Here is a 15,223-nt window from a genome sequence, read left to right on the forward strand (position 1 = left end):
GTGAGGAGACTCCTCTCTCTCTCTGATGGGGGTCTGGGTGAGGAGACTCCTCTCTCTCTCTGATGGGGGTCTGGGTGAGGAGACTCCTCTCTCTCTCTGATGGGGGTCTGGGTGAGGAGAATCCTCTCCCTCTGATGGGGGTCTGGGTGAGGAGACTCCTCTCTCTCTCTGATGGGGGTCTGGGTGAGGAGACTCCACTCTCCCTCTGATGGGGGTCTGGGTGAGGAGACTCCTCTCTCTCTGATGGGGGTCTGGGTGAGGAGACTCCTCTCTCTCTCTGATGGGGGTCTGGGTGAGGAGACTCCACTCTCTCTGATGGGGGTCTGGGTGAGGAGACTCCTCTCTCTCTGATGGGGGTCTGGGTGAGGAGACTCCACTCTCTCTGATGGGGGTCTGGGTGATGAGACTCCTCTCTCTCTCTGATGGGGGTCTGGGTGAGGAGACTCCTCTCTCTCTGATGGGGGTCTGGGTGAGGAGACTCCACTCTCCCTCTGATGGGGGTCTGGGTGAGGAGACTCCTCTCCCTCTGATGGGGGTCTGGGTTGGAGACTGATGCTCCTGTTTAGCCTCAGTTCCATCAGGAGTGGGGATTTTGGGATCAATCGGTGAGGGACCTAGAATGAATCTCTCCTTTTTGCAGGTGGTGAAGGCTGCCCAGAATCTTCGAGACTCACCAATGTCTGTACGATGAGTTTCAACACCCAGTGCACGAACGACAGCAGCTGTGAGGGGTGGCAGACATGTTGCGATACCAGCTGTGGAAACAGATGTGTGCCCAAGTTCCTCAGCAGACGTAAGAAACCCCTCAACCAGGAAACACCTGGACAGGACGTGACCCATTCAGACAGAGCAGGATGGAGCAGGACACAGGGGGGCAAATACTTAATGTCCGACAGCAGAGAGACCTTTACTCTGGATCTAACCCTGTACCTGACCCTGGGAGTGTTTGATGGGACAGTGTAGAGGGAGCTTTACTCTGGATCTAACCCTGTACCTGCCCTGGGAGTGTTTGATGGGGCAGTGTCGAGGGAGCTTTACTCTGGATCTAACCCTGTACCTGCCCTGGGAGTGTTTGATGGGACAGTGTAGAGGGAGCTTTACTCTGTATCTAACCCTGTACCTGCCCTGGGAGTGTTTGATGGGACAGTGTAGAGGGAGCTTTACTCTGTATCTAACCCTGTACCTGCCCTGGGAGTGTTTGATGGGACAGTGTAGAGGGAGCTTTACTCTGTAACTAACCCTGTACCTGCCCTGGGAGTGTTTGATGGGACAGTGCAGAGTGAGCTTTACTCTGTATCTAACCCTGTACCTGCCCTGGGAGTGTTTGATGGGGCAGTGTCGAGGGAGCTTTACTCTGGATCTAACCCTGTACCTGCCCTGGGAGTGTTTGATGGGACAGTGTAGAGGGAGCTTTACTCTGTATCTAACCCTGTACCTGCCCTGGGAGTGTTTGATGGGACAGTGTAGAGGGAGCTTTACTCTGTAACTAACCCTGTACCTGCCCTGGGAGTGTTTGATGGGACAGTGTAGAGGGAGCTTTACTCTGTAACTAACCCTGTACCTGACCCTGGGAGTGTTTGATGGGACAGTGTCGAGGGAGCTTTACTCTGTATCTAACCCTGTACCTGCCCTGGGAGTGTTTGATGGGACAGTGTAGAGGGAGCTTTACTCTGTATCTAACCCTGTACCTGCCCTGGGAGTGTTTGATGGGACAGTGTAGAGGGAGCTTTACTCTGTATCTAACCCTGTACCTGCCCTGGGAGTGTTTGATGGGACAGTGTAGAAGGAGCTTTACTCTGTATCTAACCCTGTACCTGCCCTGGGAGTGTTTGATGGGACATTGTGAAGGGAGCTTTACTCTGTATCTAACCCTGTACCTGCCCTGGGAGTGTTTGATGGGACAGTGTCGAGGGAGCTTTACTCTGTATCTAACCCTGTCCCTGCCCTGGGAGTGTTTGATGGGACAGTGTAGAGGGAGCTTTACTCTGTATCTAACCTTGTACATGCCCTGGGAGTGTTTGATGGGACAGTGTAGAGGGAGCTTTACTCTGTGTCTAACCCTGTACCTGACCCTGGGAGTGTTTGATGGGACAGTGTAGAGGGAGCTTTACTCTGTATCTAACACTGTACATGCCCTGGGAGTGTTTGATGGGACAGTGTAGAGGGAGCTTTACTCTGTATCTAACCCTGTACCTGACCCTGGGAGTGTTTGATGGGACAGTGTGGAGGGAGCTTTACTCTGTATCTAACCCTGTACCTGCCCTGGGAGTGTTTGATGGGACAGTGTGGAGGGAGCTTTACTCTGTATCTAACCCTGTACCTGCCCTGGGAGTGTTTGATGGGACAGTGTAGAGGGAGCTTTACTCTGTATCTAACCCTGTACCTGCCCTGGGAGTGTTTGATGGGACAGTGTAGAGGGAGCTTTACTCTGTATCTAACCCTGTCCCTGACCCTGGGAGTGTTTGACGGGACAGTGTAGAGGGAGCTTTACTCTGTATCTAACCCTGTACCTGCCCTGGGAGTGTTTGATGGGACAGTGTAGAGGGAGCTTTCCTCTGTATCTAACCCTGTACCTGCCCTGGGAGTGTTTGATGGACAGTGTAGAGGGAGCTTTACTCTGTATCTAACCCTGTACCTGCCCTGGGAGTGTTTGATGGGATAGTGTAGAGGGAGCTTTACTCTGTATCTAACCCTGTACCTGCCCTGGGAGTGTTTGATGGGACAGTGTAGAGGGAGCTTTACTCTGTATCTAACCCTGTACCTGACCCTGGGAGTGTTTGATGGGACAGTGTAGAGGGAGCTTTACTCTGTATATAACCCTGTACCTGCCCTGGGAGTGTTTGATGGGACAGTGTGGAGGGAGCTTCACTCTGTATCTAACCCTGTACCTGCCCTGGGAGTGTTTGATGGGACAGTGTAGAGGGAGCTTTACTCTGTATCTAATCCTGTACCTGACCCTGGGAGTGTTTGACGGGACAGTGTAGAGGGAGCTTTACTCTGTATCTAACCCTGTACCTGCCCTGGGAGTGTTTGATGGGACAGTGTAGAGGGAGCTTTACTCTGTATCGAACCCTGTCCCTGACCCTGGGAGTGTTGACGGGACAGTGTAGAGGGAGCTTTACTCTGTATCTAACCCTGTACCTGCCCTGGGAGTGTTTGATGGGACAGTGTAGAGGGAGCTTTACTCTGTATCTAACCCTGTACCTGCCCTGGGAGTGTTTGATGGGACGGTGTCGAGGGAGCTTTCCTCTGTATCTAACCCTGTACCTGCCCTGGGAGTGTTTGATGGACAGTGTAGAGGGTGCTTTACTCTGTATCTAACCCTGTACCTGCCCTGGGAGTGTTTGATGGGACAGTGTGGAGGGAGCTTCACTCTGTATCTAACCCTGTACCTGCCCTGGGAGTGTTTGATGGGACAGTGTAGAGGGAGCTTTACTCTGTATCTAATCCTGTACCTGACCCTGGGAGTGTTTGACGGGACAGTGTGGAGGGAGCTTTACTCTGTATCTAACCCTGTACCTGCCCTGGGAGTGTTTGATGGGACAGTGCAGAGGGAGCTTTACTCTGTATCTTACCCTGTACCTGTCCTAGGAGTGTTTGATGGGACAGTGTAGAGGGAGCTTTACTCTGTATCTCACCCTGTACCTGCCCTGGGAGTGTTTGATGGGACAGTGTAGAGGGAGCTTTACTCTGTATCTAACCCTGTACCTGCCCTGGGAGTGTTTGATGGGACAGTGTCGAGGGAGCTTTACTCTGTATCTAACCCTGTACCTGCCCTGGGAGTGTTTGATGGGACAGTGCAGAGGGAGCTTTACTCTGTATCTAACCCTGTACCTGTCCTAGGAGTGTTTGATGGGACAGTGTAGAGGGAGCTTTACTCCGTATCTCACCCTGTACCTGCCCTGGGAGTGTTTGATGGGACAGTGTAGAGGGAGCTTTACTCTGTATCTAACCCTGTACCTGCCCTGGGAGTGTTTGATGGGACAGTGTAGAGGGAGCTTTACTCTGTATCTAACCCTGTACCTGCCCTGGGAGTGTTTGATGGGACATTGTGAAGGGAGCTTTACTCTGTATCTAACCCTGTAACTGCCCTGGGAGTGTTTGATGGAGAGTGTAATGGACTCTGTCCGTGTCTCTCTGCCTCTCTCACCATGACCTTGTGTCTTCCAGCTACCCAGTGTCCTGCTTCGACCCGACTCGATGTCTTCTGCCAGATAAAGCTGGGAGATCCGTGTGAGAGTGACTCGGACTGCCTCTTCTGGTCTTCGTGCTGTGATTCAGGCTGTGGGAAGCGGTGTGTTCCTCGATTCTTCATGGCCAGTGAGTGGGTGAAAGGGCTCTGGATATCAGACTCCATCTCCTGTAGGTGTGGGATCAGCACAGGCTGGGGACTGAGTCTGTGGCCTCCTGCCTCGTCTCCAAACCCCGATTACAGGGGTCCTGCCTCGTCTCCAATCCCCGATTACAGGGGTCCTGTCTTGTCTCCAATCCCCGATTACAGGGGTCCTGCCTCGTCTCCAATCCCCGATTCCAGGGGTCCTGTCTCGTCTCCAATCCCCGATTACAGGGGTCCTGTCTCGTCTCCAATCCCCGATTACAGGGGTTCTGTCTCGTCTCCAGTCCCCGATTACAGGGGTGCTGCCTCGTCTCCAATCCCCGATTACAGGGGTCCTGCCTCGTCTCCAATCCCCGATTACAGGGGTCCTGCCTCCTCTCCAATCCCCGATTACAGGGGTCCTGTCTTGTCTCTGATCCCCGATTACAGGGGTCCTGCCTCGTCTCTGATCCCCAATTACAGGGGTCCTGTCTCGTCTCCAATCCCCAATTACAGGGGTCCTGTCTCGTCTCTGATCCCCGATTACAGGGGTCCTGTCTCGTCTCTGATCCCTGATTACAGGGGTCCTGCCTCGTCTCCAATCCCCAATTCCAGGGGTCCTGTCTTGTCTCTGATCCCCGATTACAGGGGTCCTGTCTTGTCTCTGATCCCCGATTACAGGGGTCCTGTCTTGTCTCTGATCCCCGATTACAGGGGTCCTGCCTAGTCTCCAATCCCCAATTACAGGGGTCCTGTCTTGTCTCCAATCCCCGATTACAGGGGTCCTGCCTCGTCTCTGATCCCCGATTACAGGGGTCCTGTCTTGTCTCTGATCCCCAATTACAGGGGTCCTGCCTCGTCTCTGATCCCCGATTACAGGGATCCTGTCTCGTCTCTGATCCCCGATTACAGGGGTCCTGTCTCGTCTCTGATCCCCGATTACAGGGGTCCTGTCTCGTCTCTGATCCCCAATTACAGGGGTCCTGCCTCGTCTCTGATCCCCGATTACAGGGGTCCTGTCTCGTCTCCAATCCCCGATTACAGGGGTCCTGTCTCGTCTCCAATCCCCGTTTACAGGGGTCCTGTCTCGTCTCTAATCCCCGATTACAGGGGTCCTGCCTCGTCTCCAATCCCCGATTACAGGGGTCCTGTCTCGTCTCCAATCCCCGATTACAGTGGTCCTGTCTCGTCAACAATCCCCGATTACAGGGGTCCTGTCCCGTCTCTGATCCCCGATTACAGGGGTCCTGCCTCGTCTCTGATCCCCGATTACAGGGGTCCTGTCTTGTCTCTGATCCCCGATTACAGGGGTCCTGTCTCGTCTCCAATCCCTGATTACAGGGGTCCTGTCTTGTCTCTGATCCCCGATTACAGGGGTCCTGTCTTGTCTCTGATCCCCGATTACAGGGGTCCTGTCTCATCTCTGATCCCCGATTACAGGGGTCCTGTCTCGTCTCTGATCCCCGATTACAGGGGTCCTGTCTCGTCTCCAATCCCCGATTACAGGGGTCCTGTCTCGTCTCCAATCCTCGATTACAGGGGTCCTGTCTTGTCTCTGATCCCCGATTACAGGGGTCCTGTCTTGTCTCCAATCCCCGATTACAGGGGTCCTGTCTTGTCTCTGATCCCCGATTACAGGGGTCCTGCCTCGTCTCTGATCCCCGATTACAGTGGTCCTGTCTTGTCTCTGATCCCCGATTACAGGGGTCCTGCCTCGTCTCTGATCCCCGATTAGAGTGGTCCTGTCTCGTCACCAATCCCCGATTACAGGGGTCCTGTCCCGTCTCCAATCCCCGATTACAGGGGTCCTGTCTCGTCTCCAATCCCCGATTACAGGGGTCCTACCTCGTCTCCAATCCCCGATTACAGGGGTCCTGTCCCGTCTCTGATCCCCGATTACAGGGGTTCTGCCTTGTCTCTGATCCCCGATTACAGGGGTCTTGTCCCGTCTCCAATCCCCGATTACAGGGGTCCTGTCTCGTCTCCAATCCCCGATTACAGGGGTCCTGTCTCGTCTCCAATCCCCAATAACAGGGGTCCTGTCTCGTCTCCAATCCCCGATTACAGGGGTCCTGCCTCGTCTCCAATCCCCGATTACAGGGGTCCTGCCTCGTCTCCAATCCCCGATTGCAGTGGTCCTGCCTCGTCTCCAATCCCCGATTACAGGGGTCCTGTCTCGTCTCCAATCCCCGATTACAGGGGTCCTGCCTCGTCTCCAATCCCCGATTACAGGGGTCCTGTCTCGTCTCCAATCCCCGATTGCAGTGGTCCTGTCTCGTCTCCAATCCCCGATTACAGGGGTTCTGTCTCGTCTCTGATCCCCGATTACAGGGGTCCTGTCCCGTCTCTGATCCCCGATTACTGGGGTCCTGTCTCGTCTCCAATCCCCGATTACAGGGGTCCTGCCTCGTCTCCAATCCCCGATTACAGGGGTCCTGACAGAGCCTCCCCAATTAAAGAGTTCCTGATGGGGCCTCCCTGTTTCGGGGGTCCAGTGGGACATCCTCTCCGTCAGCCTACTGAGGATCTCGATGTCTCTGGGCTCCCGACTGAGCCCCTGATTTTTCTGTTGCAGAGGACGACAGCTGCCCGGCCCCCCACCGCTTGGCTCCGATGTGCGACCTGAAGCTGGGCGACCAGTGTCGGGAGGACAAAGACTGCGACATCTGGCAGAGCTGCTGCAAGGCGAGTTGTGGAAACATCTGCATCCCCAGCATCTGGAACAACGGTAAGGAACGGATCCGTGGGATTGGGCAACGGGCGAGGGTGGGCAGGGGAGGGGGGTGGGCACCATTGGTCTATCCCAAAACAAGAAACGTCCCAGAGAGCAGATCGAGGGTCTGTCCCAAAACAAGAAACGTCCCAGAGAGCAGATCGAGGGTCTGTGCCAAAACAAGAAACGTCCCAGAGAGCAGATCGAGGGTCTCTCCCAAAACAGGAAACGTCCCAGAGAGCAGATCGAGGGTCTGTCCCAAAACAAGAAACGTCCCAGAGAGCAGATCGAGGGTCTGTCCCAAAACAAGAAACGTCCCAGAGAGCAGATCGAGGGTCTGTCCCAAAACAGGAAACGTCCCAGAGAGCAGATCGAGGGTCTGTCCCAAAACAGGAAACGTCCCAGAGAGCAGATCGAGGGTCTGTCCCAAAACAGGAAACGTCCCAGAGAGCAGATCGAGGGTCTGTCCCAAAAACAGGAAACGTCCCAGAGAGCAGATCGAGGGTCTATCCCAAAACAAGAAACGTCCCAGAGAGCAGATCGAGGGTCTGTCCCAAAACAGGAAACGTCCCAGAGAGCAGATCGAGGGTCTATCCCAAAACAAGAAACGTCCCAGAGAGCAGATCGAGGGTCTGTCCCAAAACAGGAAACGTCCCAGAGAGCAGATCGAGGGTCTGTCCCAAAACAGGAAACGTCCCAGAGAGCAGATCGAGGGTCTGTCCCAAAACAGGAAACGTCCCAGAGAGCAGATCGAGGGTCTGTCCCAAAACAGGAAACGTCCCAGAGAGCAGATCGAGGGTCTGTCCCAAAACAGGAAACGTCCCAGAGAGCAGATCGAGGGTCTGTCCCAAAACAGGAAACGTCCCAGAGAGCAGATCGAGGGTCTGTCCCAAAACAAGAAACGTCCCAGAGAGCAGATCGAGGGTCTGTCCCAAAACAGGAAACGTCCCAGGGAGCAGATCGAGGGTCTGTCCCAAAACAGGAAACGTCCCAGAGAGCAGATCGAGGGTCTATCCCAAAACAAGAAACGTCCCAGAGAGCAGATCGAGGGTCTGTCCCAAAACAGGAAACGTCCCAGAGAGCAGATCAAGGGTCTGTCCCAAAACAGGAAACGTCCCAGAGAGCAGATCGAGGGTCTGTCCCAAAACAGGAAACGTCCCAGAGAGCAGATCGAGGGTCTGTCCCAAAACAGGAAACGTCCCAGAGAGCAGATCAATGGTCTGTCCCAAAACAGGAAACGTCCCAGAGAGCAGATCGAGGGTCTGTCCCAAAACAGGAAACGTCCCAGAGAGCAGATCGAGGGTCTGTCCCAAAACAAGAAACGTCCCAGAGAGCAGATCGAGGGTCTGTCCCAAAACAAGAAACGTCCCAGAGAGCAGATCGAGGGTCTGTCCCAAAACAAGAAACGTCCCAGAGAGCAGATCGAGGGTCTGTCCCAAAACAAGAAACGTCCCAGAGAGCAGATCGAGGGTCTGTCCCAAAACAGGAAACGTCCCAGAGAGCAGATCAATGGTCTGTCCCAAAACAGGAAACGTCCCAGAGAGCAGATCGAGGGTCTGTCCCAAAACAGGAAACGTCCCAGAGAGCAGATCGAGGGTCTGTCCCAAAACAAGAAACGTCCCAGAGAGCAGATCGAGGGTCTGTCCCAAAACAAGAAACGTCCCAGAGAGCAGATCGAGGGTCTGTCCCAAAACAAGAAACGTCCCAGAGAGCAGATCGAGGGTCTGTCCCAAAACAAGAAACGTCCCAGAGAGCAGATCGAGGGTATGTCCCAAAACAGGAAACGTCCCAGAGAGCTGATCGAGGGTCTGTCCCAAAACAGGAAACGTCCCAGAGAGCAGATCGAGGGTCTGTCCCAAAACAAGAAACGTCCCAGAGAGCCGTTAATTATCTGGTCATTTATTCCCATTGCTGTTTGTGGGATCTTGCTGTGCGCAAATTGTCTGCGGCGCTCCCTCAGTACTGACCCTCCGACATTCCAGCACTCCCTCAGGACTGACCCTCCGACAGTGCGGCCCTCCCTCAGGACTGACCCTCCGACAGTGCGGCCCTCCCTCAGTACTGACCCTCCGACAGTGCGGCACTCCCTCAGTACTGACCCTCCGACAGTGCGGCCCTCCCTCAGTACTGACCCTCCGACAGTGCGGCGCTCCCTCAGTCCCGACCCTCCGACAGTGCGGCCCTCCCTCAGTACCGACCCTCCGACAGTGCGGCCCTCCCTCAGTACTGACCCTCCGACAGAGCCCCTCCAATCCTGTGTGTGACCCTCCCTCCTCTAAACTCCAACCTGTTCCCCTTTCAGACGATGATGACGAGTGCCCCGACTCCTTCAGAGCCAAGAGGATGTGTGCGAGGAACTCGAGTGAGCCTTGTTGGAGGGACGAGGACTGCAGTAAATGGAAGCAGTGCTGCGATGTGGGCTGTGGAAAGAGATGTGTTTCCTCCTTCAAGCACAGTGAGACTCAAGCTTCCAGCGTCAGGACCGAGCAACCGTTCACTGGACTGGGACGCCCTCAACGGCAGACAGCAGCAGGAAACCACGGGGCAGGCTCCACCTGACAGGACGAGGGGCCCAGGACCCTGTCTGTGGGAGTCTGAGTCTGACAGGACGAGGGGCCCAGGACCCTGTCTGTGGGAGTCTGAGTCTGACAGGACGAGGGGCCCAGGACCCTGTCTGTGGGAGTCTGAGTCTGACAGGACGAGGGGCCCAGGACCCTGTCTGTGGGAGTCTGAGTCTGACAGGACGAGGGGCCCAGGACCCTGTCTGTGGGGGTCTGGGTCTGACAGGACGAGGGGCCCAGGACCCTGTCTGTGGGAGTCTGAGTCTGACAGGACGAGGGGCCCAGGACCCTGTCTGTGGGGGTCTGAGTCTGACAGGACGAGGGGCCCAGGACCCTGTCTGTGGGAGTCTGAGTCTGACAGGACGAGGGGCCCAGGACCCTGTCTGTGGGAGTCTGGGTCTGACAGGACGAGGGGCCCAGGACCCTGTCTGTGGGAGTCTGGGTCTGACAGGACGAGGGGCCCAGGACCCTGTCTGTGGGAGTCTGAGTCTGACAGGACGAGGGGCCCAGGACCCTGTCTGTGGGAGTCTGGGTCTGACAGGACGAGGGGCCCAGGACCCTGTGTGTGGGAGTCTGAGTCTGACAGGACGAGGGGCCCAGGACCCTGTCTGTGGGGGTCTGAGTCCTCTGGTTACTGACCCTCCTGCCTGTAGAAACAGTTTCCCCCTGTCTGCTCTCTCAAAACCCCTCATTATTTTGAACACCTCTCTGAAATCTCCTCTTCACCTTCTCTCCTCTCAGGAGAACAATCCCAGCATCTCCAGTCCATCACTGAAGTCCCTCATCCCTGGTACCATTCCAGTAAATCTCCTCTGCCCCCTCTCCACGGCCTTGACATCCTTCCCAAAGTGTGGTTCCCAGAATTGGACCCAGTCCTCCAGCTGAGCCCCGACGGGTGATTTTGAAAGGGTTTCGTTCGCCTTGTACTCTGTGCCTGTGTTTATAAAGCCCAGGATCCCGTGTGCTTTAATGAATCCTTTCTGTCTCCCTCCACAAGCAAACGGTGAGAAGTGCCCGTCCTCCAGCTCACCAGCCAACGTGTGTCACATGAAGCTGGGCGACGAGTGTGAGAGAGACGGTGACTGTGACAGTTGGCAGACTTGCTGCGACGCTGGCTGTGGCAAGAGATGTGTCTTCAAATTCTTAAAAGGAGGTGAGGAGTCCCCACAGTTTGGGGGGGGTGAGGAGTCCCCACAGTTTGGGGGGTGAGGAGTCCCCACAGTTTGGGGGGGGTGAGGAGTCCCCACAGTTTGGGGGGTGAGGAGTCCCCACAGTTTGGGGGGTGAGGAGCGCCCACAGTTTGGGGGGTGAGGAGTCCCCACAGTTTGGGGGGGTGAGGAGTCCCTACAGTTTGGGGGTGAGGAGTCCCCACAGTTTGGGGGGGTGAGGAGTCCCCACAGTTTGGGGGTGAGGAGTCCCCACAGTTTGGGGGTTGAGGAGTTCCCACAGTTTGGGCGGTGAATAGTCCCCAGAGTTTGGGGGGGGTGAGGAGTGCCAGAGAGGGAGCGAATTTGTGCTGTCCCTGCCATGGGAGTGTTTGATGGGACAGTGTAGAGGGAGCTTTACTCTGTATCTAACCCTGTACCTGACCCTGGGAGTGTTTGATGGGACGGTGTAGAGGGAGCTTTACTCTGTATCTCACCCTGTACCTGCCCTGGGAGTGTTTGATGGGACAGTGTAGAGGGAGCTTTACTCTGTATCTAACCCTGTACCTGCCCTGGGAGTGTTTGATGGGACAGTGTAGAGGGAGCTTTACTCTGTCTCTAACCCTGTACCTGCCATGGGAGTGTTTGATGGGACAGTGTAGAGGGAGCTTTACTCTGTATCTAACCCTGTACCTGACCCTGGGAGTGTTTGATGGGACAGTGTAGAGGGAGCTTTACTCTGTCTCTAACCCTGTACCTGCCATGGGAGTGTTTGATGGGACAGTGCAGAGGGAGCTTTACTCTGTATCTAACCCTGTACCTGACCCTGGGAGTGTTTGATGGGACAGTGTGGAGGGAGCTTTACTCTGTATCTAACCCTGTACCTGCCCTGGGAGTGTTTGATGGGACAGTGTAGAGGGAGCTTCACTCTGTACCTAACCCTGTACCTGTCCTGGGAGTGTTTGATGGGACAGTGTAGAGGGAGCTTTACTCTGTATCTAACCCTGTACCTGACCCTGGGAGTGTTTGATGGGACAGTGCAGAGGGAGCTTTACTCTGTATCCAACCCTGTACCTGCCCTGGGAGTGTTTGACGGGACAGTGTAGAGGGAGCTTTACTCTGTATCTAACCCTGCACCTGACCCTGGGAGTGTTTGATGGGACAGTGTAGAGGGAGCTTTCCTCTGTATCTAACCCTGTACCTGACCCTGGGAGTGTTTGATGGGACAGTTCAGAGGGAGCTTTACTCTGTACCTAACCCTGTACCTGTCCTGGGAGTGTTTGATGGGACAGTGTAGAGGGAGCTTTACTCTGTATCTAACCCTGTACCTGCCCTGGGAGTGTTTGATGGGACAGTGCAGAGGGAGCTTTACTCTGTATCTAACCCTGTACCTGCCCTGGGAGTGTTTGATGGGACAGTGTGGAGGGAGCTTTACTCTGTATCTAACCCTGTCCCTGACCCTGGGAGTGTTTGATGGGACAGTGTGGAGGGAGCTTTACTCTGTATCTAACCCTGTACCTGCCCTGGGAGTGTTTGATGGGACAGTGTAGAGGGAGCTTTACTCTGTATCTAACCCTGTACCTGCCATGGGAGTGTTTGATGGGACAGTGTGGAGGGAGCTTTACTCTGTATCTAACCCTGTACCTGCCCTGGGAGTGTTTGATGGGACAGTGTAGAGGGAGCTTTACTCTGTATCTAACCCTGTACCTGCCCTGGGAGTGTTTGACGGGACAGTGTAGAGGGAGCTTTACTCTGCATCTAACCCTGTACCTGCCCTGGAAGTGATTGATGGGACAGTGTGGAGGGAGCTTTACTCTGTATCTAACCCTGTACCTGCCCTGGGAGTGTTTGACGGGACAGTGTAGAGGGAGCTTTACTCTGTATCTAACCCTGTACCTGCCCTGGGAGTGTTTGACGGGACAGTGTAGAGGGAGCTTTACTCTGTATCTAACCCTGTACCTGCCCTGGGAGTGTTTGATGGGACAGTGCAGAGGGAGCTTTACTCTGTATCTAACCCTGTACCTGACCCTGGGAGTGATTGACGGGACAGTGTAGAGGGAGCTTTACTCTGTATCTAACCCTGTACCTGACCCTGGGAGTGTTTGACGGGACAGTGTAGAGGGAGCTTTACTCTGTATCTAACCCTGTACCTGACCCTGGGAGTGTTTGATGGGACAGTGTAGAGGGAGCTTTACTCTGTATCTAACCCTGTACCTGACCCTGGGAGTGTTTGATGGGACAGTGTAGAGGGAGCTTTCCTCTGTATCTAACCCTGTACCTGACCCTGGGAGTGTTTGATGGGACAGTGCAGAGGGAGCTTTACTCTGTATCTAACCCTGTACCTGACCCTGGGAGTGTTTGATGGGACGGTGTAGAGGGAGCTTTACTCTGTATCTAACCCTGTACCTGCCCTGGGAGTGTTTGATGGGACAGTGTAGAGGGAGCTTTACTCTGTATCTAACCCTGTACCTGACCCTGGGAGTGTTTGATGGGACAGTGTAGAGGGAGCTTTACTCTGTATCTAACCCTGTACCTGACCCTGGGAGTGATTGATGGGACGGTGTAGAGTGATCTTCACTCTCTATCTAACCCACCCACCCCACAGACACGGTCCAGGATGGAATGACCTGAATCTTCTGGACATTAAACCCAATCTGCTTGTTCTTGTGTTCCAGTGAACAGCAGCTGCCCTGCTCCGAGCCGTCTGGGCCCCATGTGCAACGTAAACTACGGCAAGGAATGCGAGGGTGACGATGACTGTGACTTATGGCTGAGTTGCTGCGATGCTGGATGTGGGAAACGATGTATTCATCGGGGCTCCAGACACAGTGAGAAGGACAATCCCTTCGTGGATCAGTAACTCCCTCGCGGGGAGTCGTTACAGTTCGATTCAACTCGGGCTCCCCGCCCACCATCTGGAGACACTGCGTTCAGTTCTGGGCCCAGCACATCAGGAAGGAGAGAATGGCCTCGGAGAGGGTGCAAGGCAGATTCTCCAGATGGTCCCCAGGGGGGGTTGAAAGGGTTTAATGATGAGGACAGGTTGGACAGACTGGGCTTGTATCCCCCCGCTCGAGTGTGGAGGATTAAGGGGTGATCTAATCAAGGGGTTTGAGATGATTGAAGGATTCGATCGGTTCGATCGAGAGAAACTATTTCCTCTGGTGGGGGGGAGTCCAGAACAAGGGGGCAGAACCTTAAAATCAGAGCTCGGCCGTTCAGGGGGTGATGTCGGGGAGCGTTTCCTCACACAGAGGGGAGTGGGAATCTGGAACTCTCTCCCCCCAGAAACACTGTGGAGACTGGGGGGTCAATTGAAATGATCAAAACTGAGATTGATCGATTTTTGTTCGGCAAAGGGTGTTGAGGGAGATGGAACCAAGGTGGGTCGATGGGGTTAAGATACAGATCAGACCACTGGAACCGCTCGAATTGAACGGCAGAACAGGCTCGAGGGGCTGAGTGGCCTCCTCCTGTCCCTGTGCGCCAGACTCGAGGGGCTGAATGGCCTCCTCCTCTCCCTGTGCACCAGACTCGAGGGTCTGAATGGCCTCCTCCTCTCCCTGTGCACCAGACTCGAGGGTCTGAACGGCCTCCTCCTGTCCCTGAGTCGATCCTTCCTGTCGGTGGGTCAGAGTGAGGGAGAAGGGGAGACTTTCTCTCCACTTTGATGGCCTGAGATCACGGTCCCCGAGACAGTGAGGGTCTCGGAGACCCCTCTTTACGTGGTGTCGGTACGGATGACACAGTGAGCGGTGACCTTGGGTCGATGATGATGATGATCCCTGCCCGTTTTCCCCTCTGTCCCGTTCACTCCAGGCTTCACCTGAGACTCAGACCTTGGTGTCCAGACCCCGTCCCCTTGGTCCTCAGCCAGTCCCTGATGATCTGCTCTGGTCCCCATTTGGAAAATCCCACTCTCTTGGTTTTTCTTTTGCAGGAAAGCGAGAGAAGAAATGCCCGGAACCATTCTCTGTGCAACATCTCTGTGAGAAGGGGGAGATTGAGAGCTGTGGGAGTGATGAGGAATGTGGAGAGTGGAAGCAATGCTGCCAAGTTGGAGACTGTGGGAAGCATTGTGTCTTCCCATTCTCCACATCAAGTGAGAACCAAAGAGGGGAGAGTCCATGAGAGGGGAGAGTGGACACGGGCTGTGGGGGGAGAGTGTACACGGGCTGTGGGGGGAGAGTGTACACGGGCTGTAGGGGGAGAGTGTACACGGGCTGTGGGGGGAGAGTGGACACGGGCTGTGGGGGGAGAGTGGACACGGGCTGTGGGGGGAGAGTGTACACGGGCTGTGGGGGGGAGAGTGTACACGGGCTGTGGGGGGAGAGTGTACACGGGCTGTGGGGGGGAGAGTGTACACGGGCTGTGGGGGGAGAGTGGACACGGGCTGTGGGGGGAGAGTGTACACGGGCTGTGGGGGGAGAGGGGACACGGGCTGTGGGGGGAGAGTGTACACGGGCTGAGGGGGGAGAGTGTACACGGG

The 15,223-nt window shown here is 55.2% G+C and overlaps 1 protein-coding gene across 1 annotated transcript in view; it reads left to right on the forward strand.

Annotated features, from left to right (window-relative positions):
- The window catches only part of LOC137316211 (protein jagged-1-like), a 43,681-nt gene that overhangs the window by 10,211 nt on the left and 18,247 nt on the right, over positions 1-15,223 (forward strand). The window contains exons 6-12 of the mRNA XM_067980344.1: positions 641-793; positions 4,171-4,320; positions 6,891-7,043; positions 9,331-9,483; positions 10,587-10,742; positions 13,410-13,562; positions 14,675-14,836. Of these exons, the coding sequence (XP_067836445.1) occupies positions 641-793; positions 4,171-4,320; positions 6,891-7,043; positions 9,331-9,483; positions 10,587-10,742; positions 13,410-13,562; positions 14,675-14,836 (1,080 nt within the window). The remainder of the gene's footprint in view (positions 1-640; positions 794-4,170; positions 4,321-6,890; positions 7,044-9,330; positions 9,484-10,586; positions 10,743-13,409; positions 13,563-14,674; positions 14,837-15,223) is intronic.

Source organism: Heptranchias perlo, unplaced genomic scaffold, assembly GCF_035084215.1.
Source record: "Heptranchias perlo isolate sHepPer1 unplaced genomic scaffold, sHepPer1.hap1 HAP1_SCAFFOLD_574, whole genome shotgun sequence".
Classification (NCBI taxonomy): Eukaryota; Metazoa; Chordata; class Chondrichthyes; order Hexanchiformes; family Hexanchidae; genus Heptranchias; species Heptranchias perlo.